This window comes from Hemiscyllium ocellatum, chromosome 7, assembly GCF_020745735.1.
Source record: "Hemiscyllium ocellatum isolate sHemOce1 chromosome 7, sHemOce1.pat.X.cur, whole genome shotgun sequence".
Classification (NCBI taxonomy): Eukaryota; Metazoa; Chordata; class Chondrichthyes; order Orectolobiformes; family Hemiscylliidae; genus Hemiscyllium; species Hemiscyllium ocellatum.
The window spans coordinates 19,299,095-19,318,873 of NC_083407.1; the positions used below are offsets into that span (position 1 = coordinate 19,299,095).

At 41.2% G+C, this 19,779-nt stretch overlaps 1 protein-coding gene across 1 annotated transcript in view; it reads right to left on the reverse strand.

Moving 5' to 3' along the window:
• LOC132817391 (contactin-associated protein-like 5) overlaps window positions 1–19,779 on the reverse strand; it is an 899,316-nt gene that overhangs the window by 512,234 nt on the left and 367,303 nt on the right. Inside the window, exons 7-8 of the mRNA XM_060827811.1 lie at window positions 19,591–19,734; window positions 6,530–6,791 (exon numbers count right to left, since the gene is read on the reverse strand). Coding sequence (XP_060683794.1) covers window positions 6,530–6,791; window positions 19,591–19,734 — 406 coding nt within the window. The remainder of the gene's footprint in view (window positions 1–6,529; window positions 6,792–19,590; window positions 19,735–19,779) is intronic.

The window sequence follows — 19,779 nt, forward strand, 5'->3', positions numbered from 1 at the left end:
TTTGGTTTGAGAGATGAGTTGAAGGATAGTTGACAGGCAATGTCCCCTACCCATAACACTGAATGGAGGAAATAGAGTCTATTGACTTTATTTTAGAAGACAAAGAGTGCATATAATTGAATTTCAGCCACAATGTTTACTTGCAGTGAACTTGCAAACATCTGTGAGAGACTATTCTATGTAACAACTGAACTGACAGTTTGTTTGTGAAAATCTGGTGACCTGATCCAATAAACTGGAAACATAGGAACAGTAATAGGCCATTCAGTCCATCAGGCCTGCACTGCCATTCAATATGATTGTGGCTGATCAAATTTTTCCATGCCTGGGTGTAAGTTTGCTGGCTGAGCTGGAAGGTTTCTTTTCAGACGTTTCATCACAACATGAGGTAACATCATCAGTGAGCCTCCGCTGAAGTACTGGTGATATGGCCCTCTTTTAATTGATATAGTTATGTTTCCTTGGGTTGGTGTTGTCATTTCGTGTGGTGATTTTGTTTTCCTGTTCTTTTTCTTCAGGGTGGTAAATGGGATCCAAGTCAATGTTTTTGTCGATAGAGTTCCAATTGGAGTGCCATTCTTCTAGAAATTCTTGTGTGTGCCTCTGTTTGCCTTATATCTGGATGGATGTGTAGTCCCAGTCGAAGTGGCATTCTTCCTCACCTGTATGTAAAGATACTAGTGAGAGTGGGCCATGTCTTTTTGTGGCTATTTGATGTTCATGTATCCTGGTGGCTAGTTTTCTGCCTGTTTGTCCAATGCAGTGTTTGTTACAATGTTTGTTGCCACTTCGACTAGGACAACACATCCATCCTAGGACAAGCCAAACAGAGACATGCACGAGAATTCCTAGAAGAAATGCATAAATTAAAAGTGGGCCATACCACCAGCGCTTCACAGGAGGCTCACTGACGATGTTACGCTGTATCATGATGAAACGTTTGAAAATGAACCTTCCAGCTCAGCGAACAAACTTACATCCAGAACCTCACACTGAGCTACAAACCTTCTCAACACTCATTCTTCAATGATTTTTACCCACCCTCTCACCAATGATAATAATAGAATATTAATAGCAACAGAATAAAAATACAGCAATAATAAAAGCCAAAAGAATTATGAATGCTGTATGTCAGAAACAAAAGCAGGAAGGGTCACATGACCTGAAAGGTTAACTCTGTTTCCTCTCCACAGATGCTGCCAGACTTGCTGAGCTTTTCCAGAAAATTTTACTTTTGTTAGAACCATAACAACGTTCCATGTGTCATCTAGATATATCCTTCCAACATGGAAACATATCCTTCAGTCCAAAACATCCACACCAACTGGATATCCTAAATTAATCTAGTCCCATTTGCCAACACTTGGCCCATATCTTTCTAAACCCTTCCCATCTATCTACCCATCCAGATGTTTTTTTCAATGTCAAAATTGTACGAGCCTCTACCACTTCCTCTGGCAGCTCAGTGAGTCTTGCATCAGGAAAAGTGAGATATTTCCATTGAGATGTTGCTACCTAGGCCCTGTGAATATCAAAGACGTCATAGCAATATATGAAGAAGAACAGGGAATTCTCCTGTTATCCTGGTCACCATTCTCTTGAAACTCAAAACAAATTAAGTGGTATTTTTCTCTCTTCCTGTTGGTGGGACCTTGCTGTGAGGAAATTAACTGCTGTCACAACATCAACTACATTTCAAAATTAATGGGATGTGAATCATTTGGGAGTTCTTGGGATCATGATAAGTTACTAAATAATGCAAGTAAGTTTCTTTTTTGAATAGGTTAAGCAGCTAGGCAATTTAATTGTGGAAATGTTACTGATAACATTTGAATGTGCTCAAATGACACTGCTGTCACTGCCAACGTCCTCAATGGCAAATCTTGTTACTGAACCTACACTGAAACATATCATGGATGAGCTTGATGAGAGGAGGTAAATGTAGTGAATGTTTACTGTACTAAAACAAATGTAGCCTTCAATAAAACTCAATCAAAGAAAAAATACAGGGAACATACAAACGTATGATGCATGAACAAGAACTGGCACTCCCCACTTCAAGCATTCACTCCCATTTTATTATGTCCCGACTGGTCTGATTATAGAGAAACCTCGATTATCCGAAGGACACAGGCAGGGAGTATTTTGTTTGGTTAATTGAATGCAAGATAATTGAATGTCACATAACACAGTTAGCCAAGCATTGGGACACTTCGATCCTGTTCGCATAATCTGAGGTTTGGTTAATGGAAGGCTGGATGAGCGAGGCTCCTCTATATTTCACATTCCCAGCCACACATGGTAATCTTTTATCACCCCCATCTTTCTTGTCAAGAATCTATCTATTTCTGCACTGATTTTTCCACTGCCATGCCTCAGCCAAACAAAACTAACCAATCAGTACCCTTTTCTTTGCTACTACAAATTGTAGCGACTGTTTCAAATTTGGCATTCTTGCTTTTATCCTGATGAATACCCAAAAAAAAATCTTCAGGAATGTGTGTGTCTCTTTTCATGAAAGTCAAGAACTGATGCAGATTACTTGCTTGGAATTTAGATTGTGATCATTTTGAACACAAATTGTGGAGTTGTAGTTTTGTTCAATCCTAGTAAAAAGATAACATCATCAGGTTAACTCAAAATCTAAAGGAAAACCACAGAACAAAAAGTGTTCAATGTGTTCATAACTTTTCTTTAAAATTATTACTCATAGGTGTGGGTGTCGCAGGCTGGGCCAGCATTTACTGCCCATCCCTAGTTGCCCTGGAGAAGAGTAGCTGTGGAATTGAACTATGTTCTTGACCTGCAACAGCTCACAAAGGTAGACTGACAAAGCCCTTAGGGAGGGAAATCGTATTTTTCTACACTTCCACTTTAAACTGTAACAGAAAATGTAAGTTTGCATTATCATTTGTGTTGAAGGATCACGTACAGTTCACTGTAAAATATGGTAAGTCCACATTTGGCTCTCTAGAACAGGAATATTGGTCTCATTTGTGACTAAATAGCAGTTCTTTTGCCTGAATCAAAAGATGGTGGGGACATGTTCCAATTCAGTAATTCAAGCACATGATCCAGGTTAACTGTCTGACACAGTATTGAGTGTTTGCTGCCCCACAGCAGGTGTCATCCATCAAAGGAGATGGTAAACAGAGACCTACACTCTCTTTCAGACAAATGTAAATATCTTATGGTACTCTTTCAAAGAAAAGCAGGGAAAATTCTCCCCAGTGACCTGACCAATACTGTTGTTTAGTAAGCATTACTAAAAAGGCAGCATCCCTGTGCTGTTTAGGGGACATTTCTGTGTGCAGGTTGGCTGCTATGTTAGAATTAGAATTCCTAGAGTGTGGAAACAGGCCCTTTGGCCCAAGAAGTCAACACCGCCTCTTCGAAGAGTATCCCAATCAGTTCCCCTGACTAATGCATCTAACCTACATATCTTTGGACCATGTGAGAAAATTGGAGCAACTGGAGGAAACCAATGGGGAGAATGTGCAAGCTCCAAACAGACAGTCGCCCAAGGCTGGAATCGAAGCCAGGTCCCTGGCTCTGAGGCAGCACTGCTAATCCTTGAGCCACCATAGCAACCCCTATGTTATCACAAAGTGACAATATTTCTATCTGTCTGAAACTTGTTGATCTTCCAGGATAAGGAGTTGACCTTGGCTGAGTGTTGTAGGCTGGCACACTCCAGGGTCCAGGACTATGTGCTGAGGGAAATGCTAAAGCTTGATCCAACTGCCACAAAGGGGCAGTGGGGAATGACCACCATCTGAGGCCTTCCTGCAGAACAGTCTCTCCTCAGTTATCAGACTCTCCCATTACTTGAGTCATAAAGTCATAGAGACGTACAGAATGGAAACAGACCCTTCGGTCCAACCCATCCATGCCGACCAGATATCCCAACCCAATCTAGTCCCACCTGCCAGCACCCGGCCCATATCCCTCCAAACCCTTCCTATTCATATACCCATCCAAATGCCTCTTAAATGTTGCAATTGTACCAGCCTCCACCACTTCCTCTGGCAATTCATTCCATACACGTACCACCCCCTGCATGAAAAAGTTGCTCCTTAGGTCTCTTTTATATCTTTCCCCTGTCACCCTCAACCCATGCATACAAATGCCTTCTTCACTATCCTATCTACCTGTGACTCCACTTTCAAGGAGCTATGAACCTGCACTCCAAGGTCTCTTTGTTCAGCAACACTCCCTTGGACCTTACCATTAAGTATATAAGTCCTGCTAAGATTTGCTTTCCCAAAATGCAGCACCTCGCATTTATCTGAATTAACCTCCATCTGTCACTTCTCAGCCCATTGGCCCAGCTGGTCAAGATCCTGTTGTAATCTGAGGTAACCCTCTTCACTGTCCACTACACCTCCAATTTTGGTGCCATCTGCAAACTTACTAACTGTACCTCTTATGCTCGCATCCAAATCAATTATGTAAATGACAAAAAGTAGAGGGCCCAGCACCGATCCTTGTAGCACACTACTGGTCACAGGCCTCCAGTTTGAAAAACAACCCTCCACCACCACCCTCTGTCTTCTACCTTTGAGCCAGTTCTGTATTCAAATGGCTAATTCTCCCTGTATTCCATGAGATCTAACGTTGCTAATCAGTCTCCCATGGGGAATCTTGTTGAACACCTTACTGAAGTCCATATAGATCACATCTATTGCTCTGCCCTCATCAATCCTCTTTGTTACTTCTTCAAAAAACTCAATCAAGTTTGTGAGTCATGGTTTCCCACGCACAAAGTTATGTTGACTATCCCTAATCAGTCCAAATACATGTACATCCTGTCCCTGAGGACTCCCCCCCAACAACTTGCCCACCAGCGAGGTCAGGCTCACCAGTCTATAGTTCCCTGGTTTGCCCTTACCACCCTTCTTAAACAGTGGCACCACGTTTGCCAACCTCCAGTCTGCCAGCACCTCACCTGTGACTATCGATGATACAAATATCTCAGCAAGAGGCCCAGCAATCACTTCTCTGGCTTCCCATAGAGTTCTTGGTTACACCTGATCAGGTCCTGGGGATTTATCCACCTTTACCTTTACAAGACATCCAGCACTTCCTCCTCTGTAATCTGGACATTTTGCAAGATGTCATCATCTATTTCCCTACAGTCAATATCTTCCATATCCTTTTCCACAGTAAATGCTGATGTAAAATATTCATTTAGTATCTCCCCCATTTTCTGTGGCTCCACACAAAGGCCGCCTTGCTGATGTTTGAGGAGCCCTATTCTCTCCCTAGTTACCCATTTGTTCTTAATATGTTTGTAAAAACCCTTTGGATTCTCCTTAATTCTATTTGCCAAAGCTATCTCATGTCCCCTTTTTGCCCTCCTGATTTCCCTCTTAAGTATATCCAACTTCCTTTATACCCTTCTAAGGATTCACTCGATCTATCCTTTCTATACCTGACATATGCTTCCTTCTTTTTCTTAACCAAACCCACAATTTCTTTAGTCATCCAACTTTCCTTATACCTACCAGCCTTCCCTTTCACCCTGACAGGAATGTACTTTCTCTGGATTTTTGTTATCTCATTTCTGAAGGCTTTCCATTTTCCAGCCATCCTTTTACCTGCGAACATCAGCCTCCAGTGAGCTTTTGAAAATTCTTGCCTAATATCGTCAAAATTGGCCTTTCTCCAATTTACAGCTTCAACTTTTAGATCTGGTTGATCCTTTTCCATCACTATTTTAAAGTGAATAGAATTATGGTCGCTGGCCCCAAAGTGCTACCTCACTAACACCTCAGTCACCTGCCCTGCCTTATTTCCCAAGTTATTCACGTGCATGTAAATATAGTCTTTATGTGTAAGTGAGGTCTTTGATTTGTTTAAATAGAGTCAAACCCCAATATTTGTTTATTTCCTTGATGTCATGTTACAGATTTGTCCTGCATTTGTGACTATTTTTAAGTACAAAGATTTTTTTATGAATAATTTTTATGAATATATCTTTGAAATTAAAAAAATCCATCTATCTTTATTAACTATGGGGTGCCCTGAAGATCAGAAAGGTGATACATAAATGCATGTTTTTACTTCTATATAGCTCATGGTATTTCCCATATGAGCATGTTTTTGGTGTTGATAGACCTGATACCAGATGGCTGAATGTTAGTTTTGCTCAGAGCCAGAATTCCTTTGGGATCCCAGCATATATGGTTGAGGTAGAAAATACAAGCTTATCTGATACTTAGCTCTCTGTGCAGATGATGCAAGTTGTGTTCATGATTGACAGTCTAGATCTCCCAAATTAACGCCCCAAATTCCAGGCATTGAAGCTGTGGGGTTCTCTGATAAGTAGCTCTCAAACCTTCACAAAACTCATTTTCTGCAAAGTACTGAAGCATTAATGTAAAACCCATTGACATTTTCACAACCCCTCGGAAGAAAAATAAATTGTCTGCTAAAATGCTTTCCTGAAACCTTGGAGATTTGTCTGACTTTCGGTTTCAATATTTCTCCTCTCACTGAACATGAAGTAATCAACTGTTGCAATTACCTGTAGCAATGTCAGTTTGGGTCCTTGACAGTTTCAGAATGGCTATTTTCAGCTTTCCATCACTTAGATGAATCTGTAGAGTTCCAGATGCTTCACGAAGTTCACTGTGCAGCAAGAGACCATCCTTGTTCCAAGTGCGGAATTGGAAACTGATAGACAGTCCATCCAGTTGAGATGGGCCAGGCAGCAACAAGTAACTGCTGGAACTCATGAATGTGACTGGAATGATATGTGGCTCTGAACATGTAAAAGTTACATTGCCCTAAAGAAATATGAAGAGAAAAATAAACATATAGTAATGGTTGAACATATGTTTAGGATCAAAAGCTTATTGAGTAAATAGATTCCTTGCAAGTCAAAGCTAAATGAAAATGACAAGTTTTTTTTATTAAGCCAGTAAGTTCAATGAGATTGATATGGAATAGCTCTACCGGAAACAATATGGCAAAGGAGCCATATTCCTACTCACTCATGAGAGAGACAACTGGTGGTGATTTTACCAGCAGTCACCACGCCTCAGGCAAGAGGAGAGGTTGAGAAGGAGAGTCCTTCATGGTAACCTCAGCTAGTGCAGGAATTTAACCCATGCTGTTGGTGTCACTTTGCATTGCAGACTGACTATACAGTCAAGTGAACTATTTAGCCCAATATGTAGTCGCCTAAATGTGCCATATTGCTGCATAGCGACAACATTGCTGCTTGCCTCCATTTTTTTCTGGGCTGTTCAAAGTAGCGTTTCACTCCATATAAAATGAAGCTTTATTTCAAGTTGTTAATTGAGATTACCATTATGTACCTGTGACCTTTCAACTCAACTGTTTAAGTACTTGTCACCAGGACCATGCTTTTAACTTCCAACCTCTGCTAGTCCTTTTGTACCTGGACAGTTGAGCCATTTGGCAGCATACTGGAAGTATGGACATGTTTCCCAATACTCAAAATATGTTGGGCCTTTCACTCATCTCGTCCACAAAAAAGTCATACCCGGATTAAAATTTATCTCTGACATGTGCACCAAATTGCGAACAAAATTGTACATCACACACACGTTATCAAATCATGATTGTTGCAGAAATGGGAAATGTCCTTCCATTACAGACTTAACCTGATATAACTTACCAAACGACACACTTAAATAATTATCCAGTATTGATGCAGGCTAGATTCAACCCAACCGACAACTGAGCATGTATTTTAAAAGTACTGTTTAGAAAATAAGTGTGGAATAGCACTGCAAATAACACATCAAATGTTTATTCTTTCATGGGATGTGGATACGACTGGAAATGTCAGATTTTGTTGCTCACCCCTAAATGCCATTGAAAGGAATATCTTGGCAGGCTATTTCAGAGAGTACTTAGGAATCAATCTCATTGCTGAGGACTCTGGAGTCACATGTGGTCATACCAGGTAAGGGCGATGGATTTCCTACCTTAAAGGGCTTTTAATAAAACAGATTCGATTGCTACTGAAATGACTGATTGTTTCATTTCTGAGGCTAGCTTTCAATTCCAGACTTTCCATGAACTAAAAATACATTTTACCATTTGTCATGTGGAACTTACATAAGGGTCCCTGGAGATCTAGCTTGACTCTCTGGATTACTTTTCCTAATTTATTAACACTATTTCGCCATCTCCATAATTCTGGTAATGGTCACACAAAATTAATTGAGAATATCTAACTTTAAATCCTCAAGAAATTGTACAACATATTTGTTGTAGTGGTCTTCTATGCATTTGATAGCACATACAAAGCTCCATTAACATCTTTCATTGGTACAAGTAATGTTTGGTATTTCCTAATGCCAAAATATCTGTCCTTTAATGTCACAGTTCTAAGAAGTTAAAATAGGTCTTAAACATTGCTGGAACCTGTAACTATTATCTTCTCATTCATAAATCACCATTTAACACATTTTAATCCCCTAAAATACTTAATCCCTGACATAAACTAATGTTTTTATTCACTGATCCGCATTAAAAACAGCAGACCTTTTAAAGAGCTTTCAACTAATCCTACAACCTGTTGATAATGATATAGTTTAGGAATCATCTGCCAGTAAACCAGTAAAAGCAGGATCTGTTGGATATTGGAGTGTGACTTCCGGATGTGCAATGGCCACCAGCATCATTTGGATAAGCCTTGGAGGTTTTATGGGTCTGTCAAAGCCTAAGTCAATATCTCCCAGACCAACCAGCATTGACCATTTAGAAAGCCAATGGAAACAAATGCACGAAAATTCCATCACCTCCAAGTTTCTCTTCATGTGTCTTCAAGAGGTTAGTCATAGCTCACATCAAGTCTAGCCTAAGGAGAAAGTGAGGACTGTAGATTCTGGAGATCAGAGCTGAAAAATGTATGCTGGAAAAGCGCAGCAGGTCAGGCAGCATCAAAGGAGCAGGAGAATCGATGTTTCGGGCATAAGCCTTCTTCAGAAGGGGTTATGCCCAAAACGTCGATTCGCCTGCTCCTTTGATGCTGCCTGACCTGCTGCGCTTTCCCAACAACACATTTTTCAGCTCAAGTCTAGCCTCCCAGTCTGCCTCAACACCTTGAAATTTGAATACAGGTGTAACACGTCCATGGCAGACACTATCTCCCTACCTCTACAGTCATCTCTGGAACATCTGGATAATAAGGATAGCTACGTCAGGTTTCTACTTATTGACTATAGTTCAACCTGCAAAACTATAATCCCAATCAAACTGCTTTCCAAACTAATTAATAGGTCTCAGCTCTGCCTTCTACAACTAAATCCTCAGCTTCCTGACCCATAGACTGCAGTCGATGAAGACAGACAATAGCACCTCCTCCACGATAATCCTCATCACTGGTGCCCCAGAACGATGCATACTCAGCCCCCTACTGTACTCTCTGTACACCCACAACTGCGAGGCCAAATTTCATCCAAAGACCCTCTGCAAGTTTGCTGAAGACACCCCCATTGTAGGCCAGATATCAAATCATGATGGGTCAGAAAAAGGAAGGAGATAGAATACTCGGTGTCTTGACGCGAAGATAGCAATCTCTTCCTCAATGTCAGCAAAACTAAAGAACTGATCATTGACTTCAGAAAGAAAGGAGGAGGACACGTCCCTTTCAACATCAATGGAGCTGAGATGGAGATGGTCGAGAGTGTCAAGTTCCAAGGAGTGAGAATAACTAATAATCTGTCTTAGACCTCCCATGTAGATGCAATGGTCAAGAAGGCACAACAACGTCTCTTCTTCCTCAGAAAATTCAGCAAATCCATAAGGGCCTTCACCAACTTTTACAGATACACCATAGAAAGCATTCTATTTGGGTGCATCACATCATGGTATGGTGACTGTTCTTCCCAGGACTGTAAGAAATTACAGACACAGCCTAGATAATCATGCAAGCCAACGTTCCATCCGTGGACCCCATCTACATGTCTTGTTCCCATGGAAAGGCTGACAACATCCTCAAAGACCCCTTCCATCCCAGTAATACTCTGCTCCAACCTCTTCCATCAAGCAGAAGATACAGAAGCTTGAACACATGTACCAACAGGTTCAAGAACAGCTTCTTCCTTGCTGAATAGACCTCTCTAATTTCAAACTTAATGTTGATATTGCTTTTGTGCACCTCCTACACCACTATAACCTTGTGTGCCTCACTCTGCCTAAAACCCTATGATCTGTATGCCCTGTATGTTATGATCTGCCTAAACTGCATGTCAAACAAACGTTACACTAAACTTAGGTACAACAATAAATCAAATCAAATGTCTTCCCTAAGATGCATTTCAATGTTCCTTCATTGCATCTGGTTAGAAACTCCACATAACAGCAGTGTGGGTAGAGACACTGCAGAGATTCAAAAGACATAGCAAATCACCACCTTCTTAATTACAACTAAGGATGGACAATAGATGGCCTTTCCAAATATGTCCACATCCCAAGAATGGAAGAAAGCATCACCACTTCAGGTAAAGGTTATGGGGCCAATGAGGAAATCTGGGATAATACATCCAATGTAAAATTCATGAATCTAATAGGTGAATTAAAAATACATGATTAATTTTTTAAAAGTAATTTGACAATCCGTTTAACACCATTCAATTTGTTTCACGTTATTGAGAAAGTCTTTCGGAACCAAGAATTTTATTTCTAAATATTTTCAGTATGATTGATACCTGATGTAGAATTGAAAAGAACATTCTGTCTTGGAGTGCTATGTTGAAGAAGTCTATAACATTGTCAGCTCACACATATTTATGGAGTTGCCTGTCACAGTGTCCCAGTGATTGATTGCCCTGGGAATTGTAAATCTAACTTCTTATTACTTCTGTGGTGTTGTTCTTTGGAATTAATAGCAAAGTCAGAGTGCTTACTCTATTTAAGAAAATGCCAACTTAATGCTCTATTTAAATTTCTTTGATTAATAGTGGTGCAGGATTTCCGTGGAAATTGGCAATTGGAGAAAATTAGAAGATGAAATAGTAGATTAATTTGATGTCTCAAGTGTACAGGACAGTTTTATTTTGGTTTGGCATTTTTTTTTATACTCAGGCAGGTGAGCAACATCAGGGTTAGCAGTTGAAATATGTTTCCATTTAGCTCCTACTGAGCCAAGACAGGAAAAGTTAGATGCAGAATAAAGCTTCCTAGAATCTACACTTCAATATGCCCTTCCCAATCTCTGAGAACAGGAACACTATCAACATATAATCCCAGGTTCCTAAATGCCAATGACTTGTGAGGGAAAGGAGAATAGGTGATAATTGAAGGGTTTTTAAGAGGAAGCTGATCCTCCACCGCCTTTCAAGAGTAAGATCTATTATACAAACAATATTGAGTCAAAGAGCACAGAAACAGACCCTTTGGTTCAACTCACCCATGCTGACCAGGTTTCCCAAACTAAACTAGTGTTGTTTACCTGCATTTGGCCCATATCCCTCTATTACTTTCCTATTCATGCACCTATCCAAATGACTTAAATGTAACTGTACCTGCGTCTTCGACTGCCTCTGGCAGTTTATTCCACATACAAATCATCATTCTGTGCGAAAGTATTTCCCCTCAGTTCCCTTTTAAATCTTTCACCTTTCAGCTTAAAACTATGCCCTCTAGTTTTGAACTCCACCACCCTAGAGAAAAAACCTTTGCTATTGACCCTAACTATGCCCCACATGATTTTACAAACCTGTATCCTGCATTGAACACCAGAACGAAGCTTGTTCCCTGGCAGTGATCCATTGTTAACAGATTTTTCTACAGCTTTTATTAATATTGAATGTTAATATTGAATATTAAACCAAATTATTTGTAGAATCACAGGAAGAGTTCTTTCCTGGTGGCGATAATGGCCAGATGGTGGAAAAAAGGAGCCCATTGAATGAGAAACACACCAGGCTACCACTCGACCATCAATGTCAAAACTCATAAACCCATTGCTACAACCATACTGGACAGTGTTCTATCCAAACATGACACACACTCTGGGTACCTTGAGATGGACAGATGCCTCACAAACCAACTAGTCCCACTCTCAATTGCCTTTCGCCCTGTGATCCATGTAACTCTGTAAGGCTATAAGAAATAGGAACACAAATTCAGCCCTTGAGGGGAAAGTGAGGACTGCAGATATTGGAGATCAGAGTCAAGAGTGTTGCTGGAAAAGCACAGCAGATCAGGCAGTATCCGAGGAGCAGGAGAATCGACGTTTCAGGCCAGAGCTCTTCATCAGGAATCATTAGGAAAGTCCTGATGAAAGTCTCTGGCCTGAAACGTCACATTCAGCTCTTGATCTGCTCCACTATTGAATATCCTCACGGCTGATCTGACATTCATCAGATCCATTTTCTTGCATCTTTCCCCATAACTTTGATTTCCCAATTGATCAAGAATCTATCTACCTCAGCCTTAGCTATACACAGATTCAGCCATCAGGGCTCTCTGTGGCAAAGAGTTCCATGGACTCACAATTCTCAGAGACAAGAAACTCTTCTTCATCTGAATGCTATAACATTGTTCTTGGTGACGTCTTTATCCAAGTTGTATTTTGAAATTTATTATTTTACCTACATTTACCTTCTAGAGCAGTTTATTTTATTGTACTAATTCAGGACATGAAGAAATTATTCTTATTTTAAACAAAGATGAGCAGTTTAACATTAAACCATTACTGGAAAAGTGGGAATTTAGAATAGTTGAGGTTATAATTCTCAATTTTTCCAATGGCTATATTTACCAGACACAGTTTGGCGAGAGGGATTAAAAGTATAATCATCATTGTCATACAAAAAATCAGGGCCTCTCTCTCATTACAGAGAAAAGAGATAACTGCTGGTGGTTTAACTTGAAGGCCTTCATGGTGACCTCAGCCAGTGCAGGATTTGAACTCACGCTCTTGGCATCACTCTGCTTTATGAGAGGGAATAAGGATGACAAAACAATTCTTTAAGTGGATCCTCTGAACATCTGACAGTGGGCCTAACTGGGACAGCAGCAAGAGATCAGGCAGCATCCAAGGAACAGGAGAATCGACGTTTCGGGCATAAGCCCTTCTTCAGGCTTATGCCCGAAATGTCAATTCTCCTGCTCCTTGGATGCTGCCTGACCTGCTGCGCTTTTCCAGCAACATATTTTCAACTCTGATCTCCAGCATCTGCAGTCCTCACTTTCTCCTCCACAACAGCAAGAGAGTAATGAGATAAAGAGATAAAATGTAATAGACTACTATTTGAGCATTAACGATCACTAAGATCTCCACTGACACATGCACAGATTGCACCATGGAGGGCGCAGAGGAGATTCAGCAGGATGTTCCCTGGGCTGAGTGTTCTAGCCATGATGAAAACATTGATTGGGAGGGCAGGGTGGGTGCAAACTTCCCTCTAAGCTGCATGTCCATGCAGCCACTCAGAAGTTCCTCCAAATTGGCATGCCGACACATTGAAGGCTGATTTCTGAAAATCATGCTGCGGATGAACCTTATAAGTCCATGCACTGAAAGGAAACTGACAGTGAGTATTAGACTGGAGTTGTTTTCCTTAGAGGGGAGATTTCTTTGAGGTGTTAAACAAAAAATCCAAACAAAAAGTGGTGTTTCAATACATAATGCTATAAAGAGAATGGAAATAAAAACAGAATAGAAATAAAGATTTTCCCAATAGTAAAAAGCAATCGAGCAACATTAAAATAAAGCATTGTTGATAAGGGCCATAGAAGTGCCATAGAGTTCTTGAAGAGAATGGACACAACTTAGATGATCAAATCAATATTTCTGGTGATTGGGGACAAAATAAATGGAAGTTTTCTAAGATCTCTCATGTTCCACCAAAGGCCTCCTCCACTGAGCATTGTTACCATTTTTGAAAAATTGATAAACTGCCAGACCCAGAGGAAATATATGTCAAGCTGATGAGAAAAAGCATGGCAATCCCACCAGAGGACTGTGAACATTGTGCCAATTTGTCAAAAGGGGGAAAGGTAATTGAAATAACTCCACCAAGGCTAGTATCCTGTCACCAAGTCACCTTTTATTTACACATGAACAGTCCTTGACTGTCGCACTGCCTCATACAAAGTCAGGTATCAGAGTGTCAGCCATGGCTCCCAGATTACTCAAATTCTACGAGGTCCAATTCGCTAACCTTGTTACATTCATGACATCCTTCTATCCCTCCTCCTCTAAGTCCACAGACATCGGCTGGCCCTTTATCTTGGAGAGCCACCTCGGGTGTTTCAGCACCAGAGCTGAAAATTTGTTGCTGGAAAAGCGCAGCAGGTCAGGCAGTATCCAAGGAACAGGAAATTCGACATTTCGGGCATTAGCCCTTCGAAGACATCTGCAGACCTCACTTTCTCCTCAAAGAGAATTTTCAACTCTGATACTCCAGCATCTTCAGACCTCACTTTCCCCTGTTTCAGCACCAGGTCAGGTTCCTCTAACTCAGCATCTGAGATGGATTGCGTGTAATGCATGGGAGCCAGCCTCTTGTACTAGGAATTCCTCAGTAGAATTTCACTCTCTTCTTCTAGCAGCCAAGGCAGTGAGGTGGCTACTTCCATCATGTCCATCTCTGATTCTGAGGAATTGGCAAAATTTGATGGAGAGTGTGGATTCACACATTCTGGCAGCATTTTCAAAGCTCACTCCGGACAGGGCATGTTTTTCCCCTGCAATGTTGCTAATTCACGGCTTTCATATTATCCAGATGCTTGTTCACACCTACCCAAAGCTTACACATCACTGGTCCTGACCTCACCTTGACCATACCACTTCTTTATGTGGGGTCATTTTCATGAGTCTTACACCAAGGTTCATCCCCTGTATCAAATTCTTGATGAAGGGCTTTTGCCCAAAACCTCGATTTTCCTGCTCCTTAGATGCTGCCTGCTCTGGTGTGCTTTTCTAGCACCACACTCTCAACTCTGTATCAAACCATCTTCTGTCTGGTACTGGAGGGCCTGATGCCATTTCACTCTCCCTCCCAAGTCCAGGAAGATCAGATTTAACTTGGTACGGAGTCTTCTCCCCATTAGCAACTCTGCCAGTGCTATTCTTGTAGTTGCATTTGGGTTGGCCCTAGAATGAAACAAGAATCATAACTGCTTGGTATCTAGCGACGCTGTAGGCTGTTTCTCCCAGCTAACCTTTGGACTGGTCTTTCTGTCAGGCTATTGGATGAGGGCTGGTATGTAGCTGTCCTTATGTGTTGAATCCCAAGAAATAACCAAATTCCCTGATGGTTAAAAATGGTCTGTTATCCATAAGCAACACTTGCGGGACTCTGTGAGTTGCAAAAGATGCACGCAGTTTTTCTATTATCATCCCAGTATTTCAAGAATGGACACTATGCATGCCCAACCACTTTGAGTAGGTGTCTATAATGACTAAGAACATTAAGTTCATGAAAGAACCCGTGTAGTCAATGTAGAACTGAGGTCCAAGGCTTACAATGATCATTGCTGGAAAAGCACAGCAGGTCAGGCAGCATCCAATGAGCAGGAGAATCGACGTTTCGGGCATAAGCCCTTCTTCAGGAATGAGGAAGGTGTGCCAAGTAGGCTAAGATAAAAGGTAGGGAGGATCATGATGGGGGATGGAGGTGTATAGGGACTGGATGTCCATGGTGAAGATACAGCGCTGGGGGCCGGGGAAATGAAAATCATGGAGGAGATGGAGGGCGTGTGTGGTGTCCTGAACGTAGGTGGGGAGTTCTTGGCCTCAAAGACCTCTGCTTCTTCCTTTCCCACTGACTCAACCAATACCCTTCCACTGATACCCTCCTTCGACTGACTGAACTGGTCCTCACTCTGAACAACCTTGAGGATAAGAAAATCTCGGGAGTATATGGACATGAACACCTGAAGATATATTAGGCCTTATATATTGTAATATAACTCACAGGAAAACGTGGTACCAGTTCAGTCAGTCGAAGGAGAGTGTCAGTGGAAAGGTACTGTTTGGTATCGAAGGAGGGTGTCAGTGGAAGTACTGCTTGGTATCGAAGGAGGGTGTCAGTGGAAGGGTACTGTTTGGTATCAAAGGAAGGTCTCACTCTGAACAACTTCTATTTCCAATTCTCCCACTTTCTCCAAACCAGCCTGACCTGCTGCGCTTTTCCAGCAACACATTTTTCAGCTCTGATCTCCAGCATCTGCTGTCCTCACTTTCTCCTTACAATGGTCATTCCCATGAATGTGAGAGACCTGCTGGCAGTAATTTTTGTCCTTGTTGACATTCTGGGTACTGCCCCACCAATGCAGCTGTGTCTGCATCCAGGTCTGGCCACTAGACATAATCTTTTGGCAACATCTTCATGTTGAAGATTCCTGGATGGCGCTGATGGAGTTCAGCCAGCATTTGATGGTGAGCTATGTTCGGGACAATCACTCTTGTTCCTCTGGTGTAAGCTGGTCTCTCCGGATCCAATTTTACCAGTGACCATTCCTCTGTTCCTCCATCAATACCAGGTTTTTCAGTTTAAAAAGGAATGGAAATTTCAGCTAAAACTGGGAGTGAGTTCATAAAATTTAATATCATTACAGACTCTTCCACAGGGGCAGCACTGGTTGTGCATCTGTTAATGGGAGCCAGCTGAATGCATCTGCATTCGCTATTCAACCTCCCAGATGGTGGTCTAACTTGTAAGCATTTAGTAATGGAGACCACTGCTGGATGCAGCCCAAAGCTATGAGTGGCACTGCATTGTTCTCTTAAAGCAGACAAGGAAAGGGTTTGTAATCTGTGATTATCACAAACTTTCATTGATAAAGGTATTGGTGGAACATCCAAAATGACCACTAATCCATCTTTTTCTCTTTGGATGAAATTACACTCTACATTAGCCAAAGTCCTGGATGCATAAGCTACTGGGCCAACCCAGAGTCCCTCTGATCAGGATATGACCTGAGTGAGGCTTTGCAATTGTCTGCACTCAAATAGTGCTTCCCAAGTACAATCGAACTGGCATGGGTGTCCAATTTCATTAGTATACCTTGAATACATTAGAACTTGTATGGTCCACTCGCCACATTTTCCAATGTTAAAGCCAACTGTAGCACGCCTGTTTGACATTCAGTTGGGCTTCAGCTGGCAGGCGTTTTGCATCGATACATCATTAATCCTGCATACCAGATGGTCTCTTGCATCTCATTACAGGTCAAACCAAATCCACAGGCTTCTGCCAGTCATCTTAACCTAGTCAAAAATCCTTTTACGGATTCCCCTGGTTCTTGAATTGCCAAGTAAAAGTAATTGCATCTCCAAATTATAAAAAGTTTGTGGTCATAACATTTCTTAATATGTCCAGCAATTCTTGGAAAGTTTGAATATCTGTTGCCTGAGAGAAAGTTAGGCTCTTAATGACAGAAAAAGCTGCAGCTCCACTGGGTTTCAGGATAATTATTTATTGTCTTTGAACTCCCATAATGTGCTTGCCTGGAAAAGTAGTACATTCTTTCCACATGCTGGGGTCAGTTCTCAACAGCAGGATTGATTGAGTCAAGCTTCTCAAATAAATGCATGATGAAAGAAGTGCTTCCCCCAACTCAAAGCCGACCATTGTAAGCAAGTTTCTTCAGGATCATGCTTTACTCTTATCACCACTGAAATAATTCCACAGAGGGCAGTATCTCATCACCATAGAATATAGAACATTACAGCGCAGTACAGACCCTTCAGCCCTCGCTGTTGCGCTGACCTGTGAAACCAATCTGAATACCTTCTCACCTACACTATTCCATTTTCATCCATATGTCTATCTAATGACCATTTAACTACCCTTAAATTTGGTGAGTCTACTACTGTTAAGTCACCCTTTATTTATACATGGATAGTCCTTGACGAAATACTGCCTCATACAAAATCAAGTTCCAGAATGTCAGCATCTCAAGACACTCAACCTGTCCATGTCAACCAGGACTCCCTGATTAGAGCAGATTAACAGCACTAATCAGGGAACTCATATGCTACGAGGTCAAGCTGGTTGACCTCATTACAATCACTAGATGAATAGGGCATGTGGTTATGAACGGAACCTCGGTGGCGGGCATATTTTTCAGAAAATTTCTGAGGACAGTATTATTTTCTTTAGAATGACACAGATCAGTCAAGGGCAGTCAACATGGCTTTGTTAAGGGAAGCTTGTGTCTGACGAACTTGAATTATCATTGAATTGTAGAATGGTTGTTGCAAAGCCATTTGGAACATTAAGGCCCTGCTAGCTCTCAAGAGCCCCATCGCATAATATCGAAACCATCCATGGAACTGAACCCTCTCATTTCTGGAGCCAATTAGGCCTCTCCATTTCTCTCAGGGAATTTGTTACAAAACCATGTGCTTGGCAGAGTGCACAAAAATAAAGCCTCACTGTTTGCTCACAGTTGAATAATCATGCCACTTGACTGGGCACCATTAAAAACACCCTCCTACCTAAAATCATAAGTATTAATAATTTTACTCATATAGGAAAGACCTGTCAGTCTAAGTGCTAAGTTTTTTTAAGCAATCAATAAAAATTAATGCCTGACAACTATTGAGTTTGATGAATGATATTCTCCTCATTGTGACATGATCCTTTTACAAATTACTTTAAATGAATTAGAATCAGGTGACTTTGTTACAGGCATATGTTCCATCCCAAAACTGATTTGAAAACTTAGCTTGTCTCCTCCACTGCCTCAGCCTAACACTGTTCAAACCCTTATCCATACATATATTATCTCTGGGCTCAAATGTTCCCATGCTTTCCTGGCCAACCTCCCATATTCTATCCTCCATAATCTGAAGCATTTCCAAAATTCTGTTGTCATTTTCAGAGTTTAATTAAACCCTGTGCACTTATTACCACCGTGTTCACTTACATTGGCTCCTAAACCACCAATCCTACAGTGAGCTCCTTCACCCCTCTCTATTTGTGTAACCATATTCAGTCCTAAAACCCTTCAAGAACACTGCTTTGTTCCAGCACTAAACCATTGTGAATACCCCAGTTCACTTGACCCACCACTATCAGTCACATTTTCAGCTGCCGAGATGTGTTGTCTAGTCCCCTCCTACCATCCCTGCACCTTGCAGATGTGTAGTCAGTGTTGTGATGTAGGCAATCCATCAGCCACTTTACACAGTAAGCTGCCATAGCCAGCAATGAGATAATGTCCTGATAACCTGTTCTAATAATGTTGCTTGAGAGATAAATATTGGCCAGGACACCAAAGAAGAGCTTCCCTGCCCTTTGTTCCAATTATTACCATGTGATCTTTTCCATCCATGACAAGACCTCAATTCAATATAACAACCAAAAATTGCCATCTTCCCTGGTAGACTCCATTAGAATATCACACGAATACTCAAGGTCAGAGAATGGGATTAGAAAACACAATGTTCTAATACCCAAGTGAGATGGCTAACAAGTGGAACCTCTTTCATATTCTACATTTTATCAAATGCATACCTGCTTTGTGCTTCAGGTCTTTCAGTCATGTTTTACTAAAGGGCAGTGTGCATGAGACTTTGAAAGATTCGATATTTAATCCCAATATCCCACAGCTTTATTTATTGGATGAACACGTTGCCATTCTTACCATAATGTGTATCTGAGGTTTATGCCTCTTTGCCAGATCAATGATATTCATTCCATTGTAATATAGATTTTCAATGCAGCCATGAAAGTTCTTCCTCCGAAAAGTCACTGATTTTCCTGGAATTGGGATTCCTCCAAAACTGAGCTTTAGTCGCAAAAAAAAGAAAAAAATAATGATTAGTGCAGCATT